Source organism: Protomyctophum parallelum, assembly GCF_964188405.1.
Source record: "Protomyctophum parallelum genome assembly, chromosome: 21".
NCBI classification, from domain to species: domain Eukaryota; kingdom Metazoa; phylum Chordata; class Actinopteri; order Myctophiformes; family Myctophidae; genus Protomyctophum; species Protomyctophum parallelum.
The window spans coordinates 26708859-26736453 of NC_139713.1; the positions used below are offsets into that span (position 1 = coordinate 26708859).

Here is a 27595-nt window from a genome sequence, read left to right on the forward strand (position 1 = left end):
GAGGACGTGTACATTAATCAATTGCTTAAGAAAACACATAAAAACACTGCAGTGTATTATAGCCTACATAATATTCTGTCTGTCTGTCTGTCTGTCTGTCTGTGCGTGCCGTAAACATGGAGTGCTGTCACTGTGTGGGACTGGGGAGTTATATCAGTGCGCTCATGCAGCGCTGTGCTGCATGCCCAAAAGAACAGTGTGTGGCGGCTGCGTGCGTAGAGAGAGAGAGAGGGGGGGTGGGTCCCAGACGGCACGACACATGCACGTTATGAGTGTAATTTTATCACCATAGATTTCACTGTGTAGGCTATAGTTTATGAATGGAACACATTGATAAAGGTCCCCCCTGCTGCGTTTCCAATTGCTGCGAATGACAGTGTGAAGGCAAACCGCAGCCAATTAAATATGCAAGAATCCCAATTTCCCCGCCCATACGGATCTGAGTCTACCGAAGTATTAGGTGAGAATCTGACCTTAGACTGAGGGGGACCGGCCGGCAAACCGGTGACCTTCCAGTTCCTAGACGCTGATGGCCTCTATACCCATTCAGCTACTCCCTCCCCAAGACTGTTGACAGTCATCTTCAATAGGGTATCTCTGTGCACCCTGGCCTCACTCCTGGTCCCACTGACACTCAGTAGAAGATTTATAGTAAGATCTGAACCACAACTTAAACATTTTACATCTGTTTGCCATCCACAAAATTCAAGGGTGATCATTTATTTTTACGACTGGCTCTGTAGGAGGCTAGCCGTCTATAAGAGGTGTCTTTCTGTGTGTGTGTGTGTGTGTGTGTGTGTGTGTGTGTGTGTGTGTGTGTGTGTGTGTGTGTGTGTGTGTGTGTGTGTGTGTGTGTGTGTGTGTGTGTGTGTGTGTGTGTGTGTGTGTGTGTGTGATCAGTACCAAATTCCAGTGCTAGTGGGCCTACTTAGTACCAATAAAAATCACATATTTGTTTTATTTTTCTGAAATATTTAAATGACATTTTATGAGTTTGGAATAAATCATAATAATTATTATTATTAGGGGTCAAGTACGAAGGGCGTAGACCCCTTAGTGTTTTTGTACGGATTCCACCATTTCTTGCAGTTTTGTCAGTTCTGTGCTGTCGTTTTCCTAGAAATTTGGAAATATGGTAGAGGGCCGTGAGAATCGCTCAAGAACTGAAGCTCACAGTCATTCCTCTGACCTTTAGATCTCCCAATGAGTCAATGATATGATTTGCTCGATCCACTTTTGATGATGTCAAGAAAGCGACGTCAAAGGATTTCATAGCCTGGTTAACCACTTCCCCTTGAAATCGCATTTCCATTCATGCGAGTGGAGTCAGGACTCTGGTTACGGGACTACAGCGCAGACAGACAAACCCTTCAGCCAATCAGCATAACAAAAAAACTGACGTCATCTCCATTCTCTAATCAGTGAACGACACTAGCCCGGAACACAGAACCTGATTGTAGATTTCAAAAAGTATCATGTCATTTCGGGGACACATCACAGATCCATCAGGCTGAAACCGTCGGCAAATTTGGAGGTCATCAATATACTGTGGAAATAAATGGTAAAAGATGTGTGCAAGTGCCTTTATTGTCCATGGTGTGTCTGTAAGATAGCTTCAAATTAATTAATTGACATCCACTGCCCCACTTTTATGTCCATATTTGACACGTCTGACATCATCATCATTAGCATGTCAGAGAGCCACACGGGCCACACAGCCATGCTGTTATTAGACCCGTATCATTCTTTTTTCCCCTCAGCCACAGCTTGCTTATCATGAGAGCACGGCTACAGAACGCCTCTGACACAGAACATTAGTGTGTGCAACAACAGCTGCCTGCCATCCTTCAGTGTTGCATCTATCAGGACTCCCCAACACTAGCAGGAAGAACTGTTTTCCCACAACACAACTCCCACACACATAGTTGCAAGTGACCTGCCAGAACATGGTTGCAATAAGTTGTATTGACAGATTTTGCACCAAACGTGCAAAATAGTATTCAGGGGTTCCCAGTTGAGTGACACCTCCTGCAGTACTTCACAGTAATCTCACAAGGAACACTGTGCTCCCGTTGTTCTAATCTACAGAAAGTAACGTTTTCCTTGTCATCATGTGCCGTCACGTGATATTTCTGTCTCTGGTCCTTTCCTGAGAGAGTAGCCGCTGTTGATTTTGAAAACAGTCCAATGGGACAGTGCTGAGAATGGGAACAAATAGAACGTGGTCTCTTATACCCTGGAGCAAGCCAGCAGCACTGGAATGCACTTTTAACCCTTGTAGTCAATTAAACAAACACATACAACAGAGGATTTAGATAAGTAATTACGATCATTTGGCATGTATGATGTATTAAATGCATTACGTTTCGGACTACTGTATTTCCTAAATGTTGCATTTCCTTTCAGATTCCTCTGGTCGACTGTGGTAATGATGAAAAGTGCATCTCTGACCTGTCTCTCACAGCAGAGCCCAGCGTTAAAAGGTTTGTGCAACTACTGTGAAGCTGCTCTGATAGAACAGTTTAACTTAATGTGTTTCTTTAGTGTTGTTCAAGTTACTTTGCCATGTGGAAGCCACTTTCTCTTTCTCATGTGGAATGTGGACACAGGCCGGGCCTGATCAGCCTTGGTCGGGTCGCCTGGAGGAGGGTGTCTATTGAAAGACCCGAAACACCCTATGATCCCAGGAATTAACACTGATGATGTGTCCAAGTCTGTGCATCAAGATGTATTGTTAACTAACAGCAAAAAGTAGTTTCTTTATGTAAAGTGTCTTAATGTAAGGGCGTTAGTTCCAACACTGTTTCACATATCAAACCATTGCAAGTGCAATTCGAAGGAGAATGCCTAAAACCCTCGAGGGTCTTGAACAGTGCCTCCGGAGTCCAGACAGCATATTATAGTAAAATATCAAACTGTACAATTACTCCACATCACTCACATCACTATCACTATCTCACATCAGTTACAACCCTAGATGCAGGTTTCTACAATGCATGACTGCTCCCTTGTGGGGCAACTTGTGAATTACAGTCACGCCTGCAGTGGATAAATTCAACATTTAACTTGTTTTCTACAGTATGCTGATCAAAGCAAAGACGACAGAGAAGTTCAATGTTGCCATTACCATCAGAAACAGCAGAGACAATGCGTACAACACCAAAGTTACTGTGAGCTTCACTCAGAACATCAACTATGTGAAAGTTGAGGTGAGGTTGATAAGTGTTTTTCATATGTGCATCATTTCAGTCTATTGCTACAATACTATGTGTAATGTTTTCATGTATACATGTTGTCTTGACAGCCTGAAGTGAAAGATTGTACTCTTAATCACACCAAAGTAGAGTGTGCTGTTGGATATCCGTTCCTAGGCAGCAATGCTAAGGTATTTTACTTTATCTACTGTACAACAACAACCACAACAATAAACATAGTGAACATATAACATATAACAATAAACATAGTAAACATATAACATACAGTATATGTGATTTCTTACATTTCCAGGAGGAATTCAGCTTGAGATTTGAGGTGAATCCAGGACATATTCAGGATGAGATTCAGATTAACATAACAGCTACGAGGTGAGACAATGACATAATATTATGGCAGAAGAGCGCAGTTCCGAGATTTGCATGTTGGTTACGATTGGTCTGGAATCTCTTTGTCCTCAGGTTTCACGCTCTGATCACCGCCCATTAGCGTGCTTGTGTTTGTAAACACAGAAGTATTCTGGGCATTTGGGTTAGACTTTACAGAAAATAAACAAAACCACGTATAGCTACTCGCTGAAATACACTTCCCAGCTTGGAGTCTTTAACCAACAAACAACAGGCTAGAAGCTAGCTAGCCTAGTTAGCTAGCCGTCTGTGTGTTAAAGAGCAAAGAGATCACACGTCTTTTCTTTTAATCACAACTCGCTCATTTCTTGCTCATTTAAAAAAAGGTTATATACTATGTAAACTATGAAATGCAGGCTTTCATTTGGTATATAGAACGTTTGTGTAGGCCGTCTCTAAGAAACGGTATCAATTGAAAAGTAAATCGCTTAATTTTTTTCCTCGCGCACCCAGCAAAGAGCTACGTCTTTTCAAATACGGCCGTTAGTACTGTTAATTCAACATCCGGTGAGGGGAGGATACGGATCGTGTATGTATTGTGTATATAAATCAGGGCATACAGTGGGTGGGCTTTAGACCGGATGTAAGCCTTGCACACTAAATAGACACCCGATGTAGTATGAATCCACCCATCGAATGCACAGGAATTACTATAAATGAAACCAGGCATTGTGACTGCATGTGGACAGATCTGTTTATTAAAATAGCAAATCTACAAGCGCACAACATCATAGCCTGATGCGTCGATTTTATTTATTTAAAATACTGGGTCAATTGTCTGACTTTGATTGCTTAAAGTAGACCTGCATAAAATGGTGTACTGCAGCTATTTACAACCAGGTAGTGTATAAGTTAAATTGAACACTTAACTTAATATTTAATACTTGAATACTTATACTTAGTATTTAATACTTAGTACTTTCAAAAGGGTTTATTGGGGCACCTTACAAATTGCATTGTTTGTTCTACTGGCTTAAACATGTCAGTGTTTCTAGTGTTGCACTGTTGACAGCTAAAACGTCCTATTGTCTCTTGTCCCTCCCATTGTCACACCCACTTCTGTCCAGCTCTAAGGTGATAAAATGTTGTGAATATTGAAAAGGGCTTTTCTCAGCTTTGGGTGAAAGGCCCCAGTCATTTTAAAATGGTTATATCTCCTTCAATTATTGTCCAATTTCATTGAATGATACATCATATGAAAGCTTACATTCTGTACTTTAATAATCTGTAAAAATCTGAAAAATGGAAAAGGCGACATGAGGCATGTTTTGTTGGCACTGGTCACATATTATGAACCACTGTGCTGTTTCAGTGTAACTCTGTCAAAGCCTGCCGTGCGAAAGATTCATGTCCTACAAAGGGCCGGGATTCAAACCCCAGTTTCCCACCGCTATAGGCCTAAAATGTCTACTGACACGGGAGTTGATTTGCACTCCCGTCCCATCCCACTCCCACAGAAAGAAATCCCATCCTGTCCCAATCCCAGGCCAGAGTAAAAACAAAAAAACTCCCATCCCGTCCCAGTCCTGGTAGAATAACTCCTGATCCCATCCCGCTCCCACTCAAAATTATTCCCATGCACTCCCATTGGGGAGGTTTGAAGGATTTATTGACAGTAAGTAAATGGAGGGAGTTCCCTGGGGTCTTTGGGGGAGGAGGTCGTATGGTGTTCGTCGTATGGCGCTCATTGTAAGGCGCATTGTATGGTGCGCATGGACGGTCACCCCCCAGCAGGAACCTGAGGAGGAGAGAAAGTTTTGTTTTAATCGTTTGTTCCACTTTGGCAAAGTGAATGCAGTATTCCTAGTGCCGATAAGCTCCTTTGAGGGGAGCGGGGGAAGGAGCTACTATGGAGGTGAAGGGGAGGTGAAGGGGGTGGGGGTGGGATGCAAGAAGCCTGTAGGAAGGCGGCTAGTGTGCGACGCAGAGAGGCGGGCAAAACGTGGAGGATTCTGGGTGCTACTGGGCAGGTATAAATAGGGACAGGTAGATTGGCGTGGAGGGCGGAGACTCGGAGAGTGGCGTGAAGGGCAGGGTCAATGTGTGTTTCTCTGCCTCCTGAACATCTGTTGTTCCAACTCCATTTAAAATCAAATCTTTGCTTCTGGAGGTCCCTGTAACAAAACATTTTTTAGATGGGGGAACTACTACTACTACTTATACAGTATAGCAACATAGGTTTTTCAGAAAACTGGATTTAGAAGCCATTTGTAGAATCGTCCTCAGGTCTTAATGGGTTAAGAAGAGGGCCATGCTGGAACTTGTCTTGTTTGACCATTTCTTACAGTGACAGCGAGGAGCTGCCTTCTACCCTGCACGACAATGCTGTGAGGATCTCCATCCCTGTGAAATACCAGGCCGGCCTGACATTCACAGTGTGAGTATTAAACCCTAGAAACATTTCTGTTGTTGTTACCCTGTTTTACATTTGATTTGTTGTTCCAATCCCCATATCTGGAAGTACAAAGTAGCAGAAAACAGCAGGCCTGCTGCATCTCTCAGTTGTTTTAAATCACAGCTAAAAAGAAAATGTTCTGTTTGCCGCTCCCTTTTATTCAGATTTGTCAATTAATCTTCTGCACGGTAATTTTCCCTTTTTTTTTTTTTTTTTACTTATTTTGTTTTTACTGTATTCAATGTTCTTTTGTATTGTGTTTTTTGCTCTGTGCAAAAACGCCTATTAACTATAGACACAGTAGGTGTACCCAAGCTTATAATGTGTTTCCTTTTCTTAATGTTTTATGTAAAGCATGTTGAATTGCCTTGTTGTTGAAATGTGCTTGCTTTACCTTCTGTCCCTCATCAATGATATCACTGATGTACACATTGTTGTTGCTGTCTGTTCTTCGAAGTTGTCCTCCAGTTCGCTTCCTTGGAGTGAAGGACTACATAAATCTATGTCTCTATGAATCCTTCCTCTTCTAGGAGGCCACAGGATGATCACATTGTAGTGAAAGAGGGGGAGCAGTATCCTCTGGTCTTCAACCATACCAGTGTGATAGGAGAGGAAATCAACATTAGCTACACGGTAAGACCTACCGTACATTATGATAAGAAGAGGAAGAAGTACTCGCATGTTTTACTTAAGTAAAAGTATCAATACTGAAATGTAGGAATACCGTACTCGTGATACAAGTAGAATTCCTGTATTCAAAAAGTACACAGGTATCGGCATCAACAATACTTAATGTACCAAGAGTACAAGTACTCATTGTGCAGAATCTCCCATTTTACAAGTTCAAAATGTATATATATTTTTTTATTGCATATTGCATTGCATTGCATATGTCGCATTGTGGCAGTTGCAAGGAGTTGCATTGGTGTGGACTGGCCTTAAAACTGTTTTGTTGTATGGAGTTGCGAATAGTTGCATTAGTGCAGTTGTTTAGACTCATTGAAAACCTTTTTCTCCAGGTGGAGAAGGCTGCGGATCTGAGGACACCTCCACTGAATCTTACAGTGACGTATCCTCACCGGTCTCCTATGAACAATATCCTATTGTACCTGACACAAGTCACAGCCAGCTCCAATGTATGTATGCAGTTACTCTCGCACGCACGCACGCACGCACGCACGCACGCACGCACGCACACACACTTAAACAATTGAAGTTGACTCTCGTTTCCTTTCCTTTGTCACAGGTCAAATGTGATACTGGAGGTCAGATGAACCATCAGAACATCCACCCTGATAGAAACCCTCTTTACAAACCTATACCAAAGTCCGAATCCCTCAGTAACTTCTTGGTGGTGAGTAATAAGCTCTGTGCATAACTTTTGTCCCGGGTTTCCAGAAGGTGAAATATTGAAAATATCTTGTGTACTGATAACCACAGACCTTATTCCAGTAAAAACAAAGAAAGAAAAAAACTATGAAACCATAAATGCTTAGACCCTAAATCCGTAATTTGGGGATTTAGCATGTTGTAAAAGGTGTTCCCCCGTAAAACTTGATATCTTGTAGGGGTGTGCTGAAATATCAATATTGCGATATATATCGATATGTCCTCCCGCGATAAATAATCAATATCGATTATTAAAATATCAAAATCGGATTTCTTTTCTTAAAAAAAAAGAAGATTGAAATTAAATAATGTTGTTCATAATGAAGTGATGAACAACATGTTTAGAAAAGGAGGACAGCTAAAATAAAGCAAATCCCACTCTCACATTCAACAGCAACCAGAAGTACTGAATTACTGGATGGTGATTTGTCCAAACAGCTTTGTGGGAATACAAAATGCAGAATGCATTTCCCCAGAAGTGGACAAGTCCACTGACACCAGTGATAATGGTCAGTTGGTGGTGTTTGTGAGGTATTATGATGATACCAGTGATAATGGTCAGTTGGTGGTGTTTGTGAGGTATTATGATGATACCAGTGATAATGGTCAGTTGGTGGTTTTTGTGAGGTATTATGATGATACCAGTGATAATGGTCAGTTGGTGGTGTTTGTGAGGTATTATAATGATACCAGTGATAATGGTCAGTTGGTGGTGTTTGTGAGGTATTATGATGATACCAGTGATAATGGTCAGTTGGTGGTGTTTGTGAGGTATTATGATGATACCAGTGATAATGGTCAGTTGGTGGTGTTTGTGAGGTATTATAATGATACCAGTGATAATGGTCAGTTGGTGGTGTTTGTGAGGTATTATAATGATACCAGTGATAATGGTCGGTTGGTGGTGTTTGTGAGGCATTATAATGCGGGTATTAGTCAAAGGGGGAGTTTATTGAGTATTCATTTAGTGTTTGAATGGTGCAACAGCTGTGTGTCCCTCCCTGTGTCCGAGCACGAAAATAGTGGGGTTTTTTTCAGTTCCAAGTATTTTGTAGTTGCAGATATTGTGTTATATCATTAATGAAATTTCATACAATATATCGATATATCGCAAATATCGCAATATATCGAATATCGTGATATTATCGTTATCGAGGGCCTAATATCGTGATATATATCGTATCGTGAGGTACCCATATCGTCCCACCCCTAATATCTTGCACGCCAGCCTAATTCCCTAAAACACATGGTTATATTATGCATAGGTGTGGTTTGGCCGTTACAATAATGAAACCAATCACGTGCCACATGCCGTTGCCTTTAAGAGAATACTGCGCTCCCCGGGTGCAATCTTGCCTTTCACCCTCTCTGCCCATGGAAGTATTGAAAATTGGAAATATGCAAGTGAAGTAAAAGTACAGAATATTGTACTTAACTACAGCAAATGGGTAAATGAAATGTGTTACTTTCCAATCTTTCAAATCTGCTGGCAAGCCAATTAAGCCTTTGTTACATAACAGATAAATGAACACTGAGTATTTGACAGGTGTACATGTGTGCATTTGTGTTGCGATGCAGAGCTGTGATGAACAACTGTGTGCGGCCATCTCCTGTTTCATCCCTGAGGCCAAACTCAGTCAGGTCAACATTACATTTAGGGTGTGGAAACCAACATTCATCAAGGTATGATGACACTTATTTATGTATAACTTTGTCTTAATGAGAAAACTAAATTCTTTATTGGTTTGCAACTTTGCTTTGGATAGAGATAATTGTAGATATGTGTTAGGAATTTAATTGAAATTCAGAGAGATCTGGGGATCTGGGGGAGGCCGTAGCTTAGCAGGTTGAGTCTGGTAATCAGGTGGTCACCGGTTCGCATCCTGGCCTGCACATGTCCGGGTCAAAGTGCAATCCCTAACAGCTCCCCCTGAGAGCTCATATAACCATCTAAATAGCCACCAGCTGGGTGAAGCTGAAACTGAATTTCACCCGCATAATTATTGCAATAATACAGGTATACAAATCTTTAAGATGGCACACACAAAGATATAGCCACATAAATAATACATACACAAATACGCTACTGTATAAGCATGCACACATGTAGATCATATTTAGAAGTAGGACCTGTGCACGCAACGTCTTCAGTGAGCTTAATGTATATACTTTGATATTTTTCTATGAATAAGTGTAACCTATCTACCATAACGAATGGTTATTCCAGGCAACGTTCTCCAGTCTGTACATGGTGGTCAGTGGAACTCTGGAGAACATGAACACGGATCTTTTTGTGCTGAACAAGGCCGACAGTTCCAGAAGTGTGAGTCACAGGGATTTACAGTATTTATTTACAGTATGTGATATATGATGATGTATTTAATGTACAGAACTGTGTATGTGTGTGTGGGGGTATGTTTATGTGTTAACTATAGGTCAAGATCCAGGTGTCTAAGGAGTCGTTGGGAGGAATTCCTATCTGGATCATCATCATTAGCATCCTTATAGGACTGCTTATCCTAGCCCTGGTTATCTTCGCTCTCTGGAAGGTAATAATATTTCAATGAATGTAGAGTATGTTAAAATAATAATGCTGTTTATATGAATAGAAGAATATGAAATATGTTCATAATTCAATATAACTACTACATCTACAGCTGTTGGAGTTGGTCTTCTTACTCTTCCATTGAGACATTTAGACCCTTGTGTCGGTAGGACACCTACTGGTTGACAAGTAGTACTGCCGGGGTTTGAACCCTGGGAAGGTTATAATGGAAGTTATTGATTGCAGCTTAAACTGTACTTTTGGTCAGGAATGTAACGATAGATCCAACAGAATATCAAGCACACAAGAGTTTTTATCTCAGTCATCAAAGTCAAACATTCAAAAGCATTCAGAGTGACTTTTACAATGAGGTCTTCTTATAACTTGAGTTTTCTGCTCGTCCAGGCCGGCTTCTTCAAAAGAAAATCCATGGAAGACAGGAAGGATATAGATGATATGACTGACGCGTGACATGGCCCCAGGTGTCCAGAGAGCCAGCAGCACTACGCAGCTTTTGTGTTTGACCGTCACCAGAGTGATCAGGTCACACAGAAAGACTGACAAGACAGTTGGCCGGACAAAGGAATGCCATAAGATCCAAAGTCACCTCGGTTCGAGGACACAGCAATGACCGGACAAACACAACTATTCTCTATGCAGACCTGGGTCTAAATACAGAACCAGTAGTTCTTCAGTGAAAATAGCGTATAAGCTCACAATGCGTGTAGATAGGCTATGTTCACTGAAGATAATTTTGTGGAGGGTAAACTAGCATAGAGCCCTGGGGCACTCCGGTCAACTACGTATAGGTTTAAGTTGTTAACATTTGTTTAACCTACTTGCATCTGCCTCCGCCAGAGGCAGAGTGAACCATGTCAGGAACATTCAGGTTTTCAAGTACTTCCTGTGAATGTCTAAACTGTCAGTACACATGCAGGGGTTACTAGAAAATCAAGTTAAAATAAATGCGAGAAAGATATTTACCACAGTATCCAGGTCTGCTCTATAGTTCACCACCACATCCTTAAGAGAAGAGGAGGAGAAGAAGATATGAAGAAGGAATTTATTATCCATACATACCATTTCCATGGCACACCAAAGACTAATTGCTAACTGAACAAAATAGCACACAGTCGTTTTATGAACTTCTACAAACGAAAGCTTTACAGACCTACAATAGCTGTATGAAACTTTAGAGGGAATTCTGAAGTCACCCAAACTTTTGGTATGACTGTGGCATCAAGCCTGATTTACACTTTGTTGTACGATGGCGTTGTACGCCAAAACTAGCCCATCTACAAGCTCATGTAGCAAAGCATTACAGCAACAATGTCAAAAGGTTTATTTGTTTCTGAGTTGTACAGATAACTATATTTGGGCTTGAACAGTCTGTGGTCGCTTAGAAACCTGTGTTAAAGGTTATGCTTGATTTTTTTTTCTATCATGAAACACTGTACACACTCGTTGATACTGAATATATTATAGGTATTGTTTTTCCTTGGCATTTTGACAATTTTAGTTATCTGCCTTGTCACATGACACATTCCATATCTAATTCATAGTGGTGGCTTAAGACACTGATATTTTCACACATTTTATTTTCTTAAATATAGAGGTGTTGTGTGTATGTTTTCTCAATTCGTCCACACACAACCAAAAATAGAATTGTATTGGCCTTGATTTATGTAATCGTAGCTTTTCATTCCAGGTGGAATAAGAAAACGTAAACACTGCACCTTTAAAATGTACCGGTATACCATTGATTGTACTGTAAATGTAAGTAAATGATCAAACATGTAAAGCTTCAAATGTATATATTATTGTGTTTGCAGGAATTCTTATAATTTAAAACAGAACTTGAGGTTTGGCATATAAGTCTTATTCATCATCATTGGAAGATGACATAATTTCGCTCAGGTGATACAATTTATATTAATTATACCCTCCACCACCCCATTACATCTCAATTCATAAAACAAACTCAATTCATTAAAAAAAAAAAACACACAGCAACGGGCAAACCGGGGCTCACCGATGGCCGGCAATCGCCACTCCAGCCCCCGATGCCCTAGTCGAAATAGAAGGATTTTTGAAAGTTCCAATAGAATTCTATGGGCCCGTTGTTCTCCATTCAGTTTTTCTAACTTGTTGTACTGGTTTCTCACTTGTAAAAATTCAGGAACATTTGTGCAAATCTTTGAATATATATCTATAAATATTTGCTTCTGGTGGTCCCTGGAACAAAATATTTTGAGATGGGGGTTGGCGGCCAAATACAACATGCATTGTATTTGGTGGCCAAATACAACATACTGTATGCCAAACTCTGTCAACTGTGTGAAGCAGATGTTCTAATCAGTGTGGAAAACGGAATAACGCAGAGACAAATGAGCTTTAACCTCAACTAGATGTGATATGACACCATTATACTTAGGGTGATACCTGTCAGCAGTGGCTTATTATCACTAAGTATTCACCAGCAGTTGTCCTTTTCATTATGAATCAATGAATCAATTTGATTAATTTAGACCACTATAAACTATAAACTTGCTCATTCAATGAATAGTGAACATAGCTGATCCACAAGGTTGTAGACCTGCTATTTGTTTATTGAAAGTGGTGTTGAATCCTAAAATGATGATAAAATAAGACACAACGGTAAACGTTCAGAGGTTATCTGAACGTGAAGATATCTTGAAATTGCTTAATGTTGAAAAATATAACTTTTCATTTATATAATATGGAACAATGACAAGCATTACATTTCATTGAAGTTGTAAATAGCAAAACAAATGTTTTTTTTACATGATATCACTAAAATGAATTGATGACAAAACCTTTATTTGATATTTTTAGCGATGGATTAATCGATTACACGATTAATTGTTACACAATAACTGATAGACATTGTTTTGTCTTTTTTTCTCCAAATGGACTGCCTTGTTTCCATGTTTTGCACATAGTATGTAAACATCCATGACTATTCTGTATATGAGAAACATTGGGTGTTGGTCATTTTCTTCTTATTCTTTTCTGTCTCATCTGCATACAATAGAGTTGATGTTTTAATAGTCAACAGTGATTACTATTGAAATGAACTTCGAGACCCATCACTGTTTAAATTAAGCACATGTAACAGTGTGCAGAATGTGTAACTGTTGGCTATTTCAAGTGTGCATGGCTATATCAGGCTCAGACGCTCCAGGGTGAAGTCACAAGTTTCTTTGTTGCTTTGCATTGAAAGAACGTGTTAAACACATTGGTTCTCAACATTGGGTCCGGGAACCACCGCAGGGTGGACCTGTACAGGTCCATTTACAATTTAGGCATTTAGAACATGCTCTTTATCTTACAGTAGGCAAAGTAAACACATACATCAAATGCATAGAGACAGTACAGTGTAGTGTACTAGTGTATCAGTAGGTAAACCAATAATGTCCTCCTAGACCATCAGTCTAAACAGTATAATATTTAAAATATATATATAATAATAATACAGCATTGAAACTAAACTATAGGATGCCAGCCAGGTCAACAAATGAAGTTGGCATCTGTCCAAAATAATATGCTATTGTATCTACTGTAAATTACATTTCAAGTTTCAACCTTTGCATAACTTAAGACTGCATGGTCGTCAAGGCTAGGTCAAGTGCTACAATTAAGACCCACCCCTGGTGGAACCCAGGGCCAAACATTGAGAGACAGTGTGTTAAAATATTGCTCTTTCTAGTCTTATGAGAAACCTATAGACAAGACATGAAAGAGGCACAAAAGGAGACTTGGGAGACTGAACCTAATCCTCTACACTGCTGTGAAGACTACATTATAATGCACTGGTTTTGTCGGAGTGTACGTTTCCTCGTGAGCACAGAAATGAACTGAATCTTATGCAGAAAAAATAAAATACTTTATTATTAATGTTAATGTTTTTTATTTATTCATTTGGCTGATTCTTTCATTCACTCTCTCACTCACTCACACACAAACACACACACACAGACACACACACACACAGGTTGGCAAGTGGGTCCCCAAATAATTGGCAAAAAGATTAAGATTTTTATTGATACCATATAGCATTTATATAAATTTATATAAATCTACATACATACATACATACATACATACATACATACATACATACATACATACATACACAAACAAATTCATTAATAAATAAATTTAAATAAACATGCTATGAAAATGCTTTCGAGATCTTTAAGTGGGCCCTTCTCCCCACTCTAGAACAGTAAAGTTGAGACGAATAACAGTCCATCATTTATTCTGACCCCTCCCCAAAAAGGCCTATCTGTCCTGACTCCTAATCCATCATTTATACATTATGGATAATTAGTAGACCATTATTCGTCTGTAGCAGTAGCACTGACATTATGGGCCATATGAGCAGGGCCTGGCTGTAAACAAGTTATTGAGCTTAGTCCAGTTACCCTGGGTAAACATAGTACCTTTCCTTTCCTTTGGGCCCTGCCTGTGCCTAGGATGAAATTGAGGACCACTGGGTTGTTCCAAACAGTCAGGAACCTACCACTTTTAGGGGAAAGTACGCCCCCTGGTGTACTGACTCCTCAGTACGTACACTGTCACTACAGTCAGCCGGGGAGGGGAGCAGCACTGCCCAGCAGACAAACTGTAACCTGTGCGGATCCATCTTGCTAGGAAGAGAAGATAGAGCAACACGCCTTTCTGTGTTATTTATCAACATCTACGTCAATCCCCTGATCCGTGTTGGGGAGCCCGAGGAGGGGGTCTGTGTCATTGTCCTGTAGGATGTCCCGACATGAGGGTGAGTGACACAAATACAAGTGTCCAAGGCGTCCTGCCCCTGGTTAGCATGATGCTACACACACCTAGCATGCTAACTGCCATGTTTTTGTAAATGAGGCTCATGCTGCTGGCTGGCTGGGTCACCATGCATTTTAAAACGATAATTTATTACTCGACCCGTTTTTAATGCAGACGACACTTGAATGAATCTATATTGTGCCTACTGCGAATGTTAAATAGCCAAGCAGGAGCCCCTGCGCGTTTAACTTGAGCTCTTGTCTCGTAATGACAATGCAAGCTAACAGTTTTAGCATGTTAGCCGGGGGGCGGTGGGGGGGGGGCATATCACTCGCTAACTACAGTCTGCTAACGTTTAATGTCGCCAGGAGACGTCTTTTCATGTAAAAGCCTCGTGTATTTCTGCGTCACATGATCCTTTATGCTTGATACAAATGACGTCATGTTAAACTTTCCCACCCCATTTAAAAAACGTCATCTTTTGGGTCGTACGACACTTGCCCGACCCCTTGTGCTCATTCCTTTGCCTGTACTGTACTACAATATCCTGAGAGATGTCATCATCCCATATGCTTATGGTGTAGAGTTTGTAATGGCGACACAGCCCTGCTCATTTACTATAATGCGCTGTCGTCAAAACGATACCAGGTCTCCCAGGCCACAGTCAATATTCACTAACTAACCTACCTGCTGACCAGTACTAACCTACTGCTGACCAGTACTAACCTACTGACTGACCAGTACTAACCTACTGCTGAGTGCTGACCAGTACTAACCTACTGACTGACCAGTACTAACCTACTGACTGACCAGTACTAACCTACTGACTGACCAGTACTAACCTACTGCTGAGTGCTGACCAGTACTAACCTACTGACTGACCAGTACTAACCTACTGACTGACCAGTACTAACCTACTGACTGACCAGTACTAACCTACTGCTGACCAGTACTAACCTACTGACTGACCAGTACTAACCTACTGCTGACCAGTGCTAACCTACTGACTGACCAGTACTAACATACTGACTGACCAGTACTAACCTACAGCCTGACCAGTACTAACATACTGCTGACCAGTACTAACCTACAGCCTGACCAGTACTAACCTACTGCTGACCAGTACTAACCTACTGACTGACCAGTACTAACCTTCTGGATGACCAGTACTAACCTACTGCTGACCAGTGCTACTAACGTACTGCTGTGCTGACCAGTACTAACTTACTGCTAAACAGTAGTAAGTACGACTGGAAACCTACTGCTACTAGTAATAAATAACCTGCTGCTAAATCGGTAGTAGTAAGTAACCTACTGTGTCATAAACATAACCAATAGGTAGTGGTGACCAACTGCTAATCGGTAGTACCTGCTGACCAGTAGTAACTCCACTAGTAAGTAACCTACTGCTAACCAATTAGTATGTATAACCAGTACAGAACGGCCTCTCTTTCTCTGTGGGTACCCAGACGTTCTGGCTACATTCCTGGTTAACCTATTATCAAGTCTGGAGGTGCTACACAGTAAAATCCTGAGTGTGTTAATTTAACTTTACACTTGTACACTCTCAGAGTTACATGTCATGGATAAATGAACACTGAGGAGTTTAGTTGTGTATTGTGTTCATTTTAGGCTCTCTCTGACTTACTGCCTACTACACTACTGGGAGTTGCTATGGTGCTCATTTATGCAAACACAAGTTACCTTTACAGGCCAGGAGACAGTCAGTTGCCATAAGCAAAACCAAAGGCAAGAGCAAATATGAATTATATTACTCTCTGCTCTGGGTCTAACGCTCAGCTTTATTGGTATAGTTTCATTAATTATGCCAAGTAAGTCAGTTAATGTTCCGCTGGGCCATGGTAACTTAGTCTACCTTGTGTATAGTATATACACTATACAAGTTAGTAATGTACACTTTACTCATACGTATGTATGTAAAGAAAATAAACGGCAGTGTATTGACACTTAATTATCATTTTTCAAACACTGGGCATTTACATGTGTATAATATGTACTACTACTAGCTAATTTAACTCATGAAGCAGTTGCATCTGAATTCAAGGTATTTATGAACCACCAGACTAGTTGTATTTTCTGGATTCGTGTTGCCACACATAACCTTCCCTCAGGACCAAAGTCGCTGGAGCTGGACAAAAAAATGAACATTTACGAATAAAGGAAGTATGCAGACAGGCAGCTGCTGCTACGAATATATGGTAATGTGCAAACTGTACTGTAGTTTGCACATTAAAAAGTATTCGGAGCAGCAGCTGGCCATGTCAAGATGCAACCTAAAACTTGATAGTGCCCCTTGGTGTAGGCCTTATTTTACTCTTGTTCCATTAGTAAGGTCCAGAAATATATGTTGTGTCCATTCTCTGTACTGTACATGGCATAGTCCACAGAGTTGCGTACTTCATGATGAGCACTATTCCTGACTGTTTAGTGTTCAGTTGCCTTTTATTTGTCAGGATTCAGGAATAACGTTCAGGCTGTCGGTCAAGTTACCAAAAACACCAGATATTCTGCCTGCTTTCATTTAATTATACAATACAAAACTAAATGCTAGATTCTTGACCGTAAAATACAGATCAGCAAGTCTAAGAAACTAAACATGAGTTTAATTGCACTGTACTTGGTGCACTCTTCCCTCTACACCAAATCTCTTCACCAAAAATAGCTTGCAGTCGCTACAACAACACAACGTTAGCTTCTAGATCTGATATTTTTGGGTGAACGTTACCCCCAGAAGGGAGATGCTGTGGTTCAAGTGTTTAAACTCTTTTCCGTAGTGAAACAACATGGCAACAAACTGCATCATATATTCTTTCATCAAATGACTACTATAAAGAAGTAGCTCTTACTAGAAATGAAAGTGCTCTGTCTATGGCTTACCACAGGACCCCCAAATTGAAATTTGGCTGTGGACCGCCATTTGAAAATATTTTGTGCAAAGCACAGAATATTTGTCAAGTTTCTTTCATTGTCTAAAAATAGCACATCTAATAACACATCACAACATGTTGTGAGCTTGTAGATCGACTATTTTCAAATCTACCTAAAAATTGAGCTTAAACAGATCCTCGTTTTCCTGGGGCAGAGGTTTAAGATTTAACTACTTAAAACCTGGCGTCCCTATTTTGCTCAGGAGGTTAGTACTGGTCAAAAACAGTCCTATAGGTTCATTAGGTTGAGACAAGGGGTCCAACAGTTTATTGAAATAATCAATTTAGGCGATTATAAAAAATAATGGCTGATCTACGCATTGTGAGATTGTAGATCGGCCATTTTATGTATTGTTGCGCAACATCATTGTACGACAATAGGGTCAGAGCCATAGAGTATAGACAGAGTTACACAAACTCTGTTCACTTCATGGGGCCGGTCCAATGGCGGCTCTTCTACATAGACTTCTATTGGTTTGTCCCTAATTGAAGGCGCCACATAGAGACACCCGGAAGTTTACGGAATGCATTGGAGTAGATGGGCTCACGCGAGTACATGAACCACTTGACCAGGCTGTTTTCTGCCCCCTCACTATCGCAACTCTTCTATTAGATGGCTCTGAATAGGGCTAAAGTGGTTAAACTAGTATTGATTTTCACGTTTATTGAATCGAAAAATGAAAATCCCTTCATAATTCACATTCTCAACCTATGGGACTCATGACTACAAAGATCATACAAAATTGTCAACATCTAACAATGTCCTTTCATTTTGGGCAGGTGTGAGCTGCGATGCTTGTTTAAAAGGGAACTTCAGAGGGAGACGGTTCAAGTGTTTAATTTGCTACGACTACGACCTGTGTGCGTCGTGCTACGAGAGTGGAGCCACAACGACACGGCACACGACAGAACACGCCATGCAGTGTATATTAACCCGGGTAGACTATGGTAAGAAGAACTTGGAGCTACTGAGCTACTGGCTTTGCAGGGCACACAAATGTCTGACCAATACGTGTATAATGTGAAATTCATATGTTTAGTATCCAGCACTTCAGTAAACACAAAGACATAAATGGGACACAAATTTAATCCAATCAGGAGAGAAACCCCATTCATTCCTTTTTACTTTCAAATTCACCTGTATCCTACTATTAGGCCGCTCTCCTGAATTGACTAAACTGGTATCCTGACCTTAAAATGTATTTTGAGTTTTCTAAAGAGCTGGAGAGATGGTGGGATCTCTGTTACTGAACAAACACTCTGTAGCAATGATTACTTTCAGGATATAGAGCTATCAACACTTGTTTTAACCAAAGACATCACTTACAGCACCCTTTCTTACATTCACCTGTCATTTTAGGTCTAACCAGTCCCTGATTAGACGGCTAATATAGTAAATGGTGCATTTATATAGCTCCTTTATCCAAGGCACTTACACCAAGTAAATGCAGTTAACAGTAGTAGTACCAGGGTTATTGGGAACCAATTCTAGCTAAAATGTCTATTTTGTGATGAGAATCATCCCTTGTGATTCATCTAATTAATCCTGAGATCAATTGCTGTCATCGTTTTCATTATTAAACGCGTTAGGCCCCCTGCCTCTGGGGCTACAAGATACACTCTGTCTCCATTCCAATTTTCCTGCACCGGTTAAGACAAACGGGGATGTCTCGCTCATTACATTTGACTTACTTGAACAATGTATAATATTGCTGCTGTGGGGTTACTTTACTCATACAAAAAGAACATGTTCCAATGGTAATGTAGTTATTATTTAGTCACAAGCTAACATGAGCTCGATATGCACTCATTTTGCCACATGATAATGCAGTTGGTTATGCAGGGGTTTGTAGCGTAGTAGGGTATATTGACTGGTAATGAATTCATTAACGTTTTATTTTCACCACATTATAGATTATAGATATAGATATAGAATAAAAGGAAATCCCACAAGGTTGCACTGTTGTGTCACACTGCCTCTGGTACAATGAGGTATTTATCATTGTATCAGTTCTATGTTGTTTTCACCTGCTGAAGGACCACGCAGAGAAAGTAGTAGGTAAATAAGTAAGAGAGACTGACTGCGTAAAAATAAATAAAATAACCATGTTGGTACTTGTGGCTTCCGTGGTCAATATAGCAGCTTCAGTTAATTATTATAACAGATAGACATGCTCTGCTGTGGCGGACGTCGCCAGGTGTAGTTAGACTAAAGGTAAAAACAGACTTGAGTTTTATTAAATGTTGTCGAGTCCTGATGCTGCTTGAAACTAATGACATTAAGGACCAGCAGTTCTAGAGCCATGTGGCTCATAGGTCAGGAGTCTATCTCCTGTTTCCTTAGCATGAGGTAGCTTGATGTACAAGTACACCCCTTGGACATGACACTAGAATGGCGGCACAGGCACTTACCCCCACTCCTTCCCTTGGTGCCGAGTGCCAAGCAAGGAGGCATTGGGTACCATCTTTTATAGTCTTTGGTATGAGTCGACTCAGCTGGGTTTTGAATTTGAACCCTGACCTCCCAGTCTTATGGTGTACACTCTAACCACAAGGCCACTGAGCTGGTTTTGATCTAACAACATACTTATTTGTATTCCTTTCCCAGACTTGTATTATGGCGGTGACACTTTCTCAGTAGAGCAACCGCAGTCATTTACTTGTCCCTATTGTGGCAAGATGGGCTACACAGAAACATCCCTACAGGAGCATGTCACTTCAGAACATGCAGAAACTTCCACAGAGGTGGTGAGTATATAAACCATATGCAGACCACATGAACGCTCTCTCTAAACGAGGCCTGGCGGCTGGCCACCTTCTTATTCATCATGAAGTGCCTTTTTATCCTTTAAATTTAAATATTGCTGCACCTTTAAACACTTACAATTTCCTTATTAATTAAATGTAAAATATTAGGCTGCATCCATGTCGGAAATTGGAAAATGGTGAATTGATTAAAAAGTCCAAAAAAGCATGTTGACCAGGAGAACAGCTTTTTCAGTTGGCTCTGTTGGAGCCAGTCAGAGATGGACCAGCTCCAGCGTGTTCACTGTTCAGAAGACTGCAGCAAGGCTTTTAGCTAAAAGACAGGACTAGATTTTCCCTGTTTTAGCATCTCTTCATTGTCTGCCTGTTCATTTTACAATTTACTTTATTGATTAATGTTTTAAGTGTTTGCCCGGCTTGCCCCCGAGTTGTATTTCTGATCTCTTGACACCATATGAGCCAGAGAACCTCCTGACTGCTGCTGTTTGTACATTAATAAAGACTTTCAATCTGGCCTCAAACATTACAAAAATGTAGCAGCTCACAACACATGATGCGACACATTGTGAGTTTGTAGATTGGTTATTTTCGCTATCTGTCATACAATTACATATATAAGACTTTAAGTAGTTAACCGTTCCACTACCACCTGGTGGACGCAAGTGCCAACGCTTAACTGCCGACCCGGATCTACTTGGTTTTAGCGTGATGCATGTCCGGTTTGGGCGTCCATTTTAGATGCTAAAATATTAGCATCAATTCTAGAGAGCTAAAATGAGGCCGTCCTTGTTCTAGAAAACGCCAATATTCCAATCGGGATCACCGGATAATCTGAAGACCTCCGAACATTGGCGTTTTGTCAAAACCATGGAGAGCTCCGTAGATTTAGAGTTATTCCGCTTTTTAGTCGGCCTTTATACAAGAAGTGAACGGCATTACGCATGCCGCAAACTGGTCTAGGATCGCTGAAGAAAGAAAGACCAAGCAATCTTTTTTAAAATAAATCAGCGGTCCCGTTTGATATTAATAATAAAGCTTATATGACGGAGCGTTCCGCCATGAGCAGTTGCCGGTTGGATTCAATCTTTTTTTGTTAAAGACCACAGGTTAAAAACTCACTTTATGATAATTAAAGCAATAATTGCTTTACCTTCTTTATTATTTTACTCCATGTGCCTATTCTGTTTGATTACCATATACATTTGTTGCATTTTTGTAGCTGAAACCTTTATTCGGTATTATTTATTTTTATTCAATTGTATTATACTAACTTTATTTGAGGTGCTTTTCTTGTAACAGGTTAATTGCTGCTGCTGTTATTAATATTATTGTTATTACAAATTCAATGTATGTTAATCGGGTCTAGACGTCAATTTTGAGGAGTGAGGAAGTTGGATGTTTCGTTCTGAAATTCACACTCGATATATGAAACCTCAAAGTTATTTTTAGTTTTATATTTGTTTGTTTTGGCCTGATGCCTTGAACCACACTTGGATTTTCAGTTTTCTTGTTGGCATTAACAATGTGTGTAAAGTATTGTGATGGATAATGCAGGTTTGCCCCTCACTCTCTCCAGATCTGTCCAATATGTGCTGCATTGCCAGGAGGAGACCCCAACCATGTGACTGATGACTTTACAGCTCATCTCACACTTGAACACAGAGCACCTAGAGATTTAATATCCTTCTGTGTGTGTGTGTGTGTGTGTGTGTGTGTGTGTGTGTGTGTGTGTGTGTGTGTGTGTGTGTGTGTGTGTGTGTGTGTGTGTGTGTGTGTGTGTGTGTGTGTGTGTGTGTGTGTGTGTGTGTGTGTGTGTGTATATAATTGCACTAGGCTGTTGTTGAGGAGCATACTCCAAACGAAGTTGAACGAATTGTTTTTAATAGCTTTCGGTAGGTCAATAAGAACAAACAAATCATAAACTTGCAATCAAATAAATCAAACAAACACGCTAAAAAAAACCCAATTGACTTTGGAGTAATGCTGCCAGCTTTACTCAGTGGCTCAGGCCTTAGGAGGTAGAGCGGCCGCTTGGGAACCCAAAGGTTCCCAATTTGATCCTTGAGCAAGACACTGAACTCCTAATTGCTCCCGATGTGCAGGTTGGTGCCTTGCATGGTTTCCTCTGCCATCGGTGTTATGAGCGTGAACGGGCGAATGTAATGCACAATCTCTGTAAAGCGCCTTGAAAAAAGGCATTATATATAAATGCACCATTTACCATGTATTTATTTACCATTTACTGTACATATGCCACAGTATCGCGGTGAGCCTTAACTCTGTTTCACGATGAGTCGAGCAGTGTCCGACATGTACGTAGAATGTTCCACCCTGGCAGAGGTTTGGGTGGTCCCAGAGCACGTAGGACCAATATGCACTTTACTAGTGGCTCTACAGGGGGATTGTCCTCGTCACAGAGCTCCACATACACCCCCAGTAACAGAGAAGCCATGGACCCCATTGCAGGTGAGGAACAGAGATGTACAGTATGTGATGCTAGGCTCCAACACTGTCGGGCAGAAATCTTGTATCAACATATCTTTTTGTTTTTCCATAAAAAACCCTTTCAACTTGGCGTCTCTATTTTGGGCATTCAAGTTAAAAAAAAAAAAAAAAAAAGTGTGAGAACTATTACTGATTAGGGCATTTGTAGAATGGACCTCAGGTCTTAATGGGTCTTAAAGTATTGTGAAATATGCTTGTTGAACAGTGAATACATTGTGAAGCAATGACCACGTTCTCCCCGTGTCTCCTCCACCACAGAGCTCTTGTCTCAGCTGTCAGGCGTGCGCCGTGCGGCGGGCGGGCAGATCAACTCATCTGGGCCTTCGGCGTCGCAATTACAGCAGCTCCAGATGCAGCTGCAGCTGGAGCGCCAGCAGGCCCAGGCGGCACGGCAGCAGCTGGAAACGGGCCGCCACGCCACGCGCCGTGGCAACAACCCAGGAAACATCGGCACCGCCATCCCCCCGCCCAACGCGGCTGCGACCAACGCGGCATCTGCGGTTGAAAGCAACCCCTCATCTTCTCCCCACAGCTCCCAGTTCCTCTTAGCACGGTCAGTGTAGACCAGTGGTTCTCAGCCTTTTGAATGAATGAACGCCCATTTGATAGCATTTTAATCTCTGGGACAGGAAGTCAAGCGAGCTGTCATTATTGGATATAAAGTAGCACAAATAAATGCATGGGATGTTATTTCTCGCTCAGTGAGCACTGTATCCGGAGAAGGGGACACAACTGAGAAAGTAAAATAATTGGCACATTTGGCTTCAAATCTGAGACCAAGGTAAAATATGACAAAGACCAATGTATAGAGGCCATTATTGGAGAGAGAGAGAGCACTCAGTATGCTATCAGTGGAGCATTTGGAAACGGACCCGGACACGGTTTCAATACCGGCACCTTGCAGCCAGTACCTCCATGGTCCACGGGTCCTGTTCAGCCACCCCACGTTTGGACTCTGATGTGGTCCTGGTCCTGTACAACCATGAGAGAATGGCCCAAACACTTTCCCCAACACTTAATGTTTAGTGTAAAGCACTTTGAGGTTCTTACTTGCCTTGCCTCTGTGTCTGCTAAATGCCTAAATTGTAAAATTGCCTCAACAACCTCCACAGTCTTGGAAATACACAAAGAAAATTAATAATAATTTAGTTAAAGATATGGGTGAAACTTGTTTGATTTTGAGTTATGCATTTCTTTCTTGAGGTTAAATTGCGAACCAGCAGTTAATTGCTCTCAAGTCTGGTGTACAGAAGTACAACATAATGTTAGGTTAAAAAATATGATAAATATATTAAATCCTATAATATTCAACTGTAGAATTGAATAAAACATAAGAATAGTTATTTTGCAGGACAAAGTAAAAAACAACAAGAGAATCTTAAGTCGGTTTTAAGAAGGCATTTCTACTTTGACTATTTTGAACATGAGATTATTGCATGGCAATAAAATAGCTTGTGTATTTCCGTGTATAAAATGCTAGGACAAAGACATCTAACATATTGTTCTGCGTCATTGTCCCATTAACCACTTTAACCTGGTGTTTATTTTGGGCCATATATTAATATGTGAACATCTTTCCTTCCGTCTTCCTGCCTCTACCTTGCACCTTTTCTTTTCAGTGTTTTGTTTTCTTGCCTTTTATATCAGTGGTTCCCAAAGAGGGGTCCGGGGACCCCCAGGGGTCATTGAGGGAGCCAAATGGACCCTTATGGGTCTGTATCAATTAACATTGATTTTACAATATAAATTGGGGGTCCGAGAGATAGAAATGCCATTAAATGGGGGTCCGTAGACTAATGCTAATGTCAAACTGGGGGTCATTGTAATTAAACGGGTTGAGAATCACTGCTAGAGCCTTCTCTCATGGGGGTCCTTGACATGAAAAAGTTTGGGAACCGCTGTTTTATATTGTCTCATAATTGTGCTCGTTGCTTGATAACCGTCTGGAACTCAAATGGACTTGCTGCTCTCTCCAGGTTGAACGAGCCCAAGCTGTCGGAGGCGGAGCGGCAGCTACAGGAAGGGGAGCGCGCCGACCGTAGCCTGTTCGTACAGGAGCTGCTGCTGTCCACGCTGATGCACGAGGAGAGCTCGTCGTCGGACGAGGACGAGCGGCGGGACTTTGCCGATTTCGGCGCGATGGGCTGCGTGGATATCATGCCTTTGGACGTGGCGCTGGAGAACCTCCAGCTGCGGGAGCGCAGCTCCACGGGGAAGGAGCCTCCGACGCCTCCTCTTTGATGTCGTCCGAGCTTCAACCAGACTGTGTCCTCTCTGCTGCAACTGCCAATGACGGGCAAAAGAAAAGAAGCAGCCTTTTTGTTTTGTTTTGTTTTTGTTTTATTTCTCCTTTTTCTCAGAGGTCTTTTTTGGTGATTGTAATTTCAGGTCTATCATCTTTTTGTTTTGTTTAGTTTTTATTGTGAACAAAAGTGAACAAATGAAATGGAGAGCAACGGGGGGGATAAAGTGCAAGTAACGGGGGGGTGCATACCAGATGGATTACGACACGGAAGCCGCATCCCATACGAGTGCATTAGATGCAAGTGGATCCAGCAAAAATAGAACGGCGTATTTCTGCCGGATCCGCTTGCATCTAATGCACTTGTATGACATCATGTGACGTGTGCTTCAGCTTTTGTACCGGAGCCATTCTGCGTCATAATCCATCTGATGTCCATTGGCCTTAAGTGTGCAGTGGCAACCAGGAGAGAGAGAGCAAGCAAAGAGATATAAATATATATGAAGATGATAATCAATTCCACATAACCTTTTTTGTTTTAATTTTTTTTTTTTTTTTTTTTGCTTTATCAGGTAAGCATTACAGGTAACTGTGGCAGACTGTTGCTTCCTGTGAAATGCAAAAGGCTCTCCTTATAAATACTCCACATTCAAACCTGAAGAGGGCGCTAGTCTCCTCTGAAGAAGCTGCTGTGTGTATTTATGACTATTAATAAATAAAAAGTGCTTGGATGGTTTACCATAACTACTGCATGCGGTTATTTGCAGCGTGCATGACACTTTTGAAAAATATCCCAAAGCTTTCTTCAACTCTTTTTCCTTTTTATTATTAATTTGAGACATACGGTAATAATTAAGTCTGGTAAATTGAGTATTATGAAATCTGAGATTTTTTAGTCTATTCCTTTGTTTGCGTGTGTCTCTTTCCAGTCGTCAGAGAGGAGCTATTGGATTGTGCGGTAGTGTAACAAAACGCTGCAATGTGTGTATGTCTCTCGGTTCCATATCTGTGACATCGCTGCCAACGGCAGCAGTGAAAACAAGAGCTGGCCTGTTAGATGTTCCTGGATGTTGATGAAATGCAGAAACACCCAATATAGTTTCAAATTTGTTTGCACAAGTACAGAAGATCTAGTATCTTCATTTCTCCATGTTACCCTTCTGTCACCCATGTTCAGCTTATGGCTGATTTATAGGCCTACGTTGGTGGTCACACCAAAAATATCGGATCTGAAGAGTCGCACTGTGATCTCATAGATCTGATATTTTTCACTGGTATGTGAATCAAGCCTCAGTTTCCAGCATATTTCTTTAGACAACTTGTTATAATTTGCGTGTAGACGAAGGGGAGCTTGAGACTTCACATTGCAGATTTCTTTTTTTCCTTATTTCTTTTTAAAGACAAGACTGGTTTCGATAGCACTTTCTATTTATTCATTTATATTTTTTAATTCTATCGAGCCTTGATTATGAATCATGCCACCTCCATGCCTATACTCTTACCCTCTTATGTAAAATACAATGAGATGTATATTGAATTAACGTTAACTTTCATAATGGGCAGACTTTGTTTTTTTTAATGTAAATTTAGAATACTACAATAAAAACCGCACAGCTTTTGATGAAACCAACAGACCATCAAATCTTGCACTGTGTTTACTTTTGAGTGCTCAAGTCTACATACTTTTATTTATCTTTTGTCTTGGTTTAGGCATGGCAAATTGGATGGTCCAAAAATTAGTGTTTATGTAGGTTAATGGGGCTTGAAAACACTTAAACTTATTCAGTAAATGAACTCATCACTATGCCCAGTGTTGTCTTCTGTCATAATTATCACACGTGGACTTAAAGGCCTTGTGTACAAACAGGCTGACCTACTGTATGTATATCCTACAATTGGACAACATTTATGATGGAGCTTCAAACCACAAATCTTGCAATACACAGAGGTAGGCTACCATATACTGTACATAGCAATTTAATTTGACCTTGAAGGTCTGACCTATGTGTATGTAAGGCATGAGTCATACTTAGTTGAGTATGGGTGTCGTGCAACAAAAATAGACAATGTACAAGAAAGTATGGTGAGCTTTCCTTGTTGCTCGTAAATTTGTTGTGAACAAATTGTCTTTGGGATACTTTTATGGATAGATACGTTGTACAGAAATTGACATTTCGAATGATGTAAATGGATATTTTGAATTCAAACATACTGTATACGCAGGCATTATTGTAAGACATACCACCTTTATTAAATGCACAGTATTACAAGGAACATTTCCATTAACTTCGGATAAGCTACTCACATGATGCACAAAGCATAGAATTGGTTGATAGAACTGACTGATATTAAAGCAGAAGGATTACATCTGCCAGGGAGGAG

At 40.8% G+C, this 27595-nt stretch overlaps 2 protein-coding genes across 2 annotated transcripts in view; both read left to right on the forward strand.

Moving 5' to 3' along the window:
• itga1 (integrin, alpha 1) overlaps positions 1-13873 on the forward strand; it is a 73147-nt gene extending 59274 nt beyond the window's left edge. Inside the window, exons 19-30 of the mRNA XM_083793073.1 lie at positions 2407-2483; positions 3080-3209; positions 3305-3385; positions 3508-3584; positions 5908-5997; positions 6546-6648; positions 7035-7151; positions 7262-7369; positions 8983-9087; positions 9632-9727; positions 9840-9953; positions 10355-13873. Of these exons, the coding sequence (XP_083649199.1) occupies positions 2407-2483; positions 3080-3209; positions 3305-3385; positions 3508-3584; positions 5908-5997; positions 6546-6648; positions 7035-7151; positions 7262-7369; positions 8983-9087; positions 9632-9727; positions 9840-9953; positions 10355-10420 (1164 nt within the window). The 3' untranslated portion in view covers positions 10421-13873. The remainder of the gene's footprint in view (positions 1-2406; positions 2484-3079; positions 3210-3304; positions 3386-3507; positions 3585-5907; positions 5998-6545; positions 6649-7034; positions 7152-7261; positions 7370-8982; positions 9088-9631; positions 9728-9839; positions 9954-10354) is intronic.
• Positions 13874-14568: 695 nt separating this feature from the next.
• Positions 14569-27037, forward strand: kcmf1 (potassium channel modulatory factor 1). The gene is made up of 7 exons (XM_083794160.1): positions 14569-14753; positions 18481-18648; positions 20309-20448; positions 22043-22144; positions 22755-22932; positions 23230-23524; positions 24948-27037. Exons 1-7 carry the CDS (start codon positions 14738-14740, stop codon positions 25210-25212), a joined length of 1164 nt encoding a protein of 387 aa, XP_083650286.1. The 5' UTR covers positions 14569-14737; the 3' UTR covers positions 25213-27037.
• Positions 27038-27595: the final 558 nt, after the last annotated feature.

Coding starts and splice junctions, on each gene's coding strand:
- kcmf1 (XM_083794160.1), top strand. Junction 18,649..20,308: donor ATTAACCCGGGTAGACTATG/GTAAGAAGAACT, acceptor TTCCTTTCCCAG/ACTTGTATTATGGCGGTGAC. Junction 20,449..22,042: donor CAGAAACTTCCACAGAGGTG/GTGAGTATATAA, acceptor CACTCTCTCCAG/ATCTGTCCAATATGTGCTGC.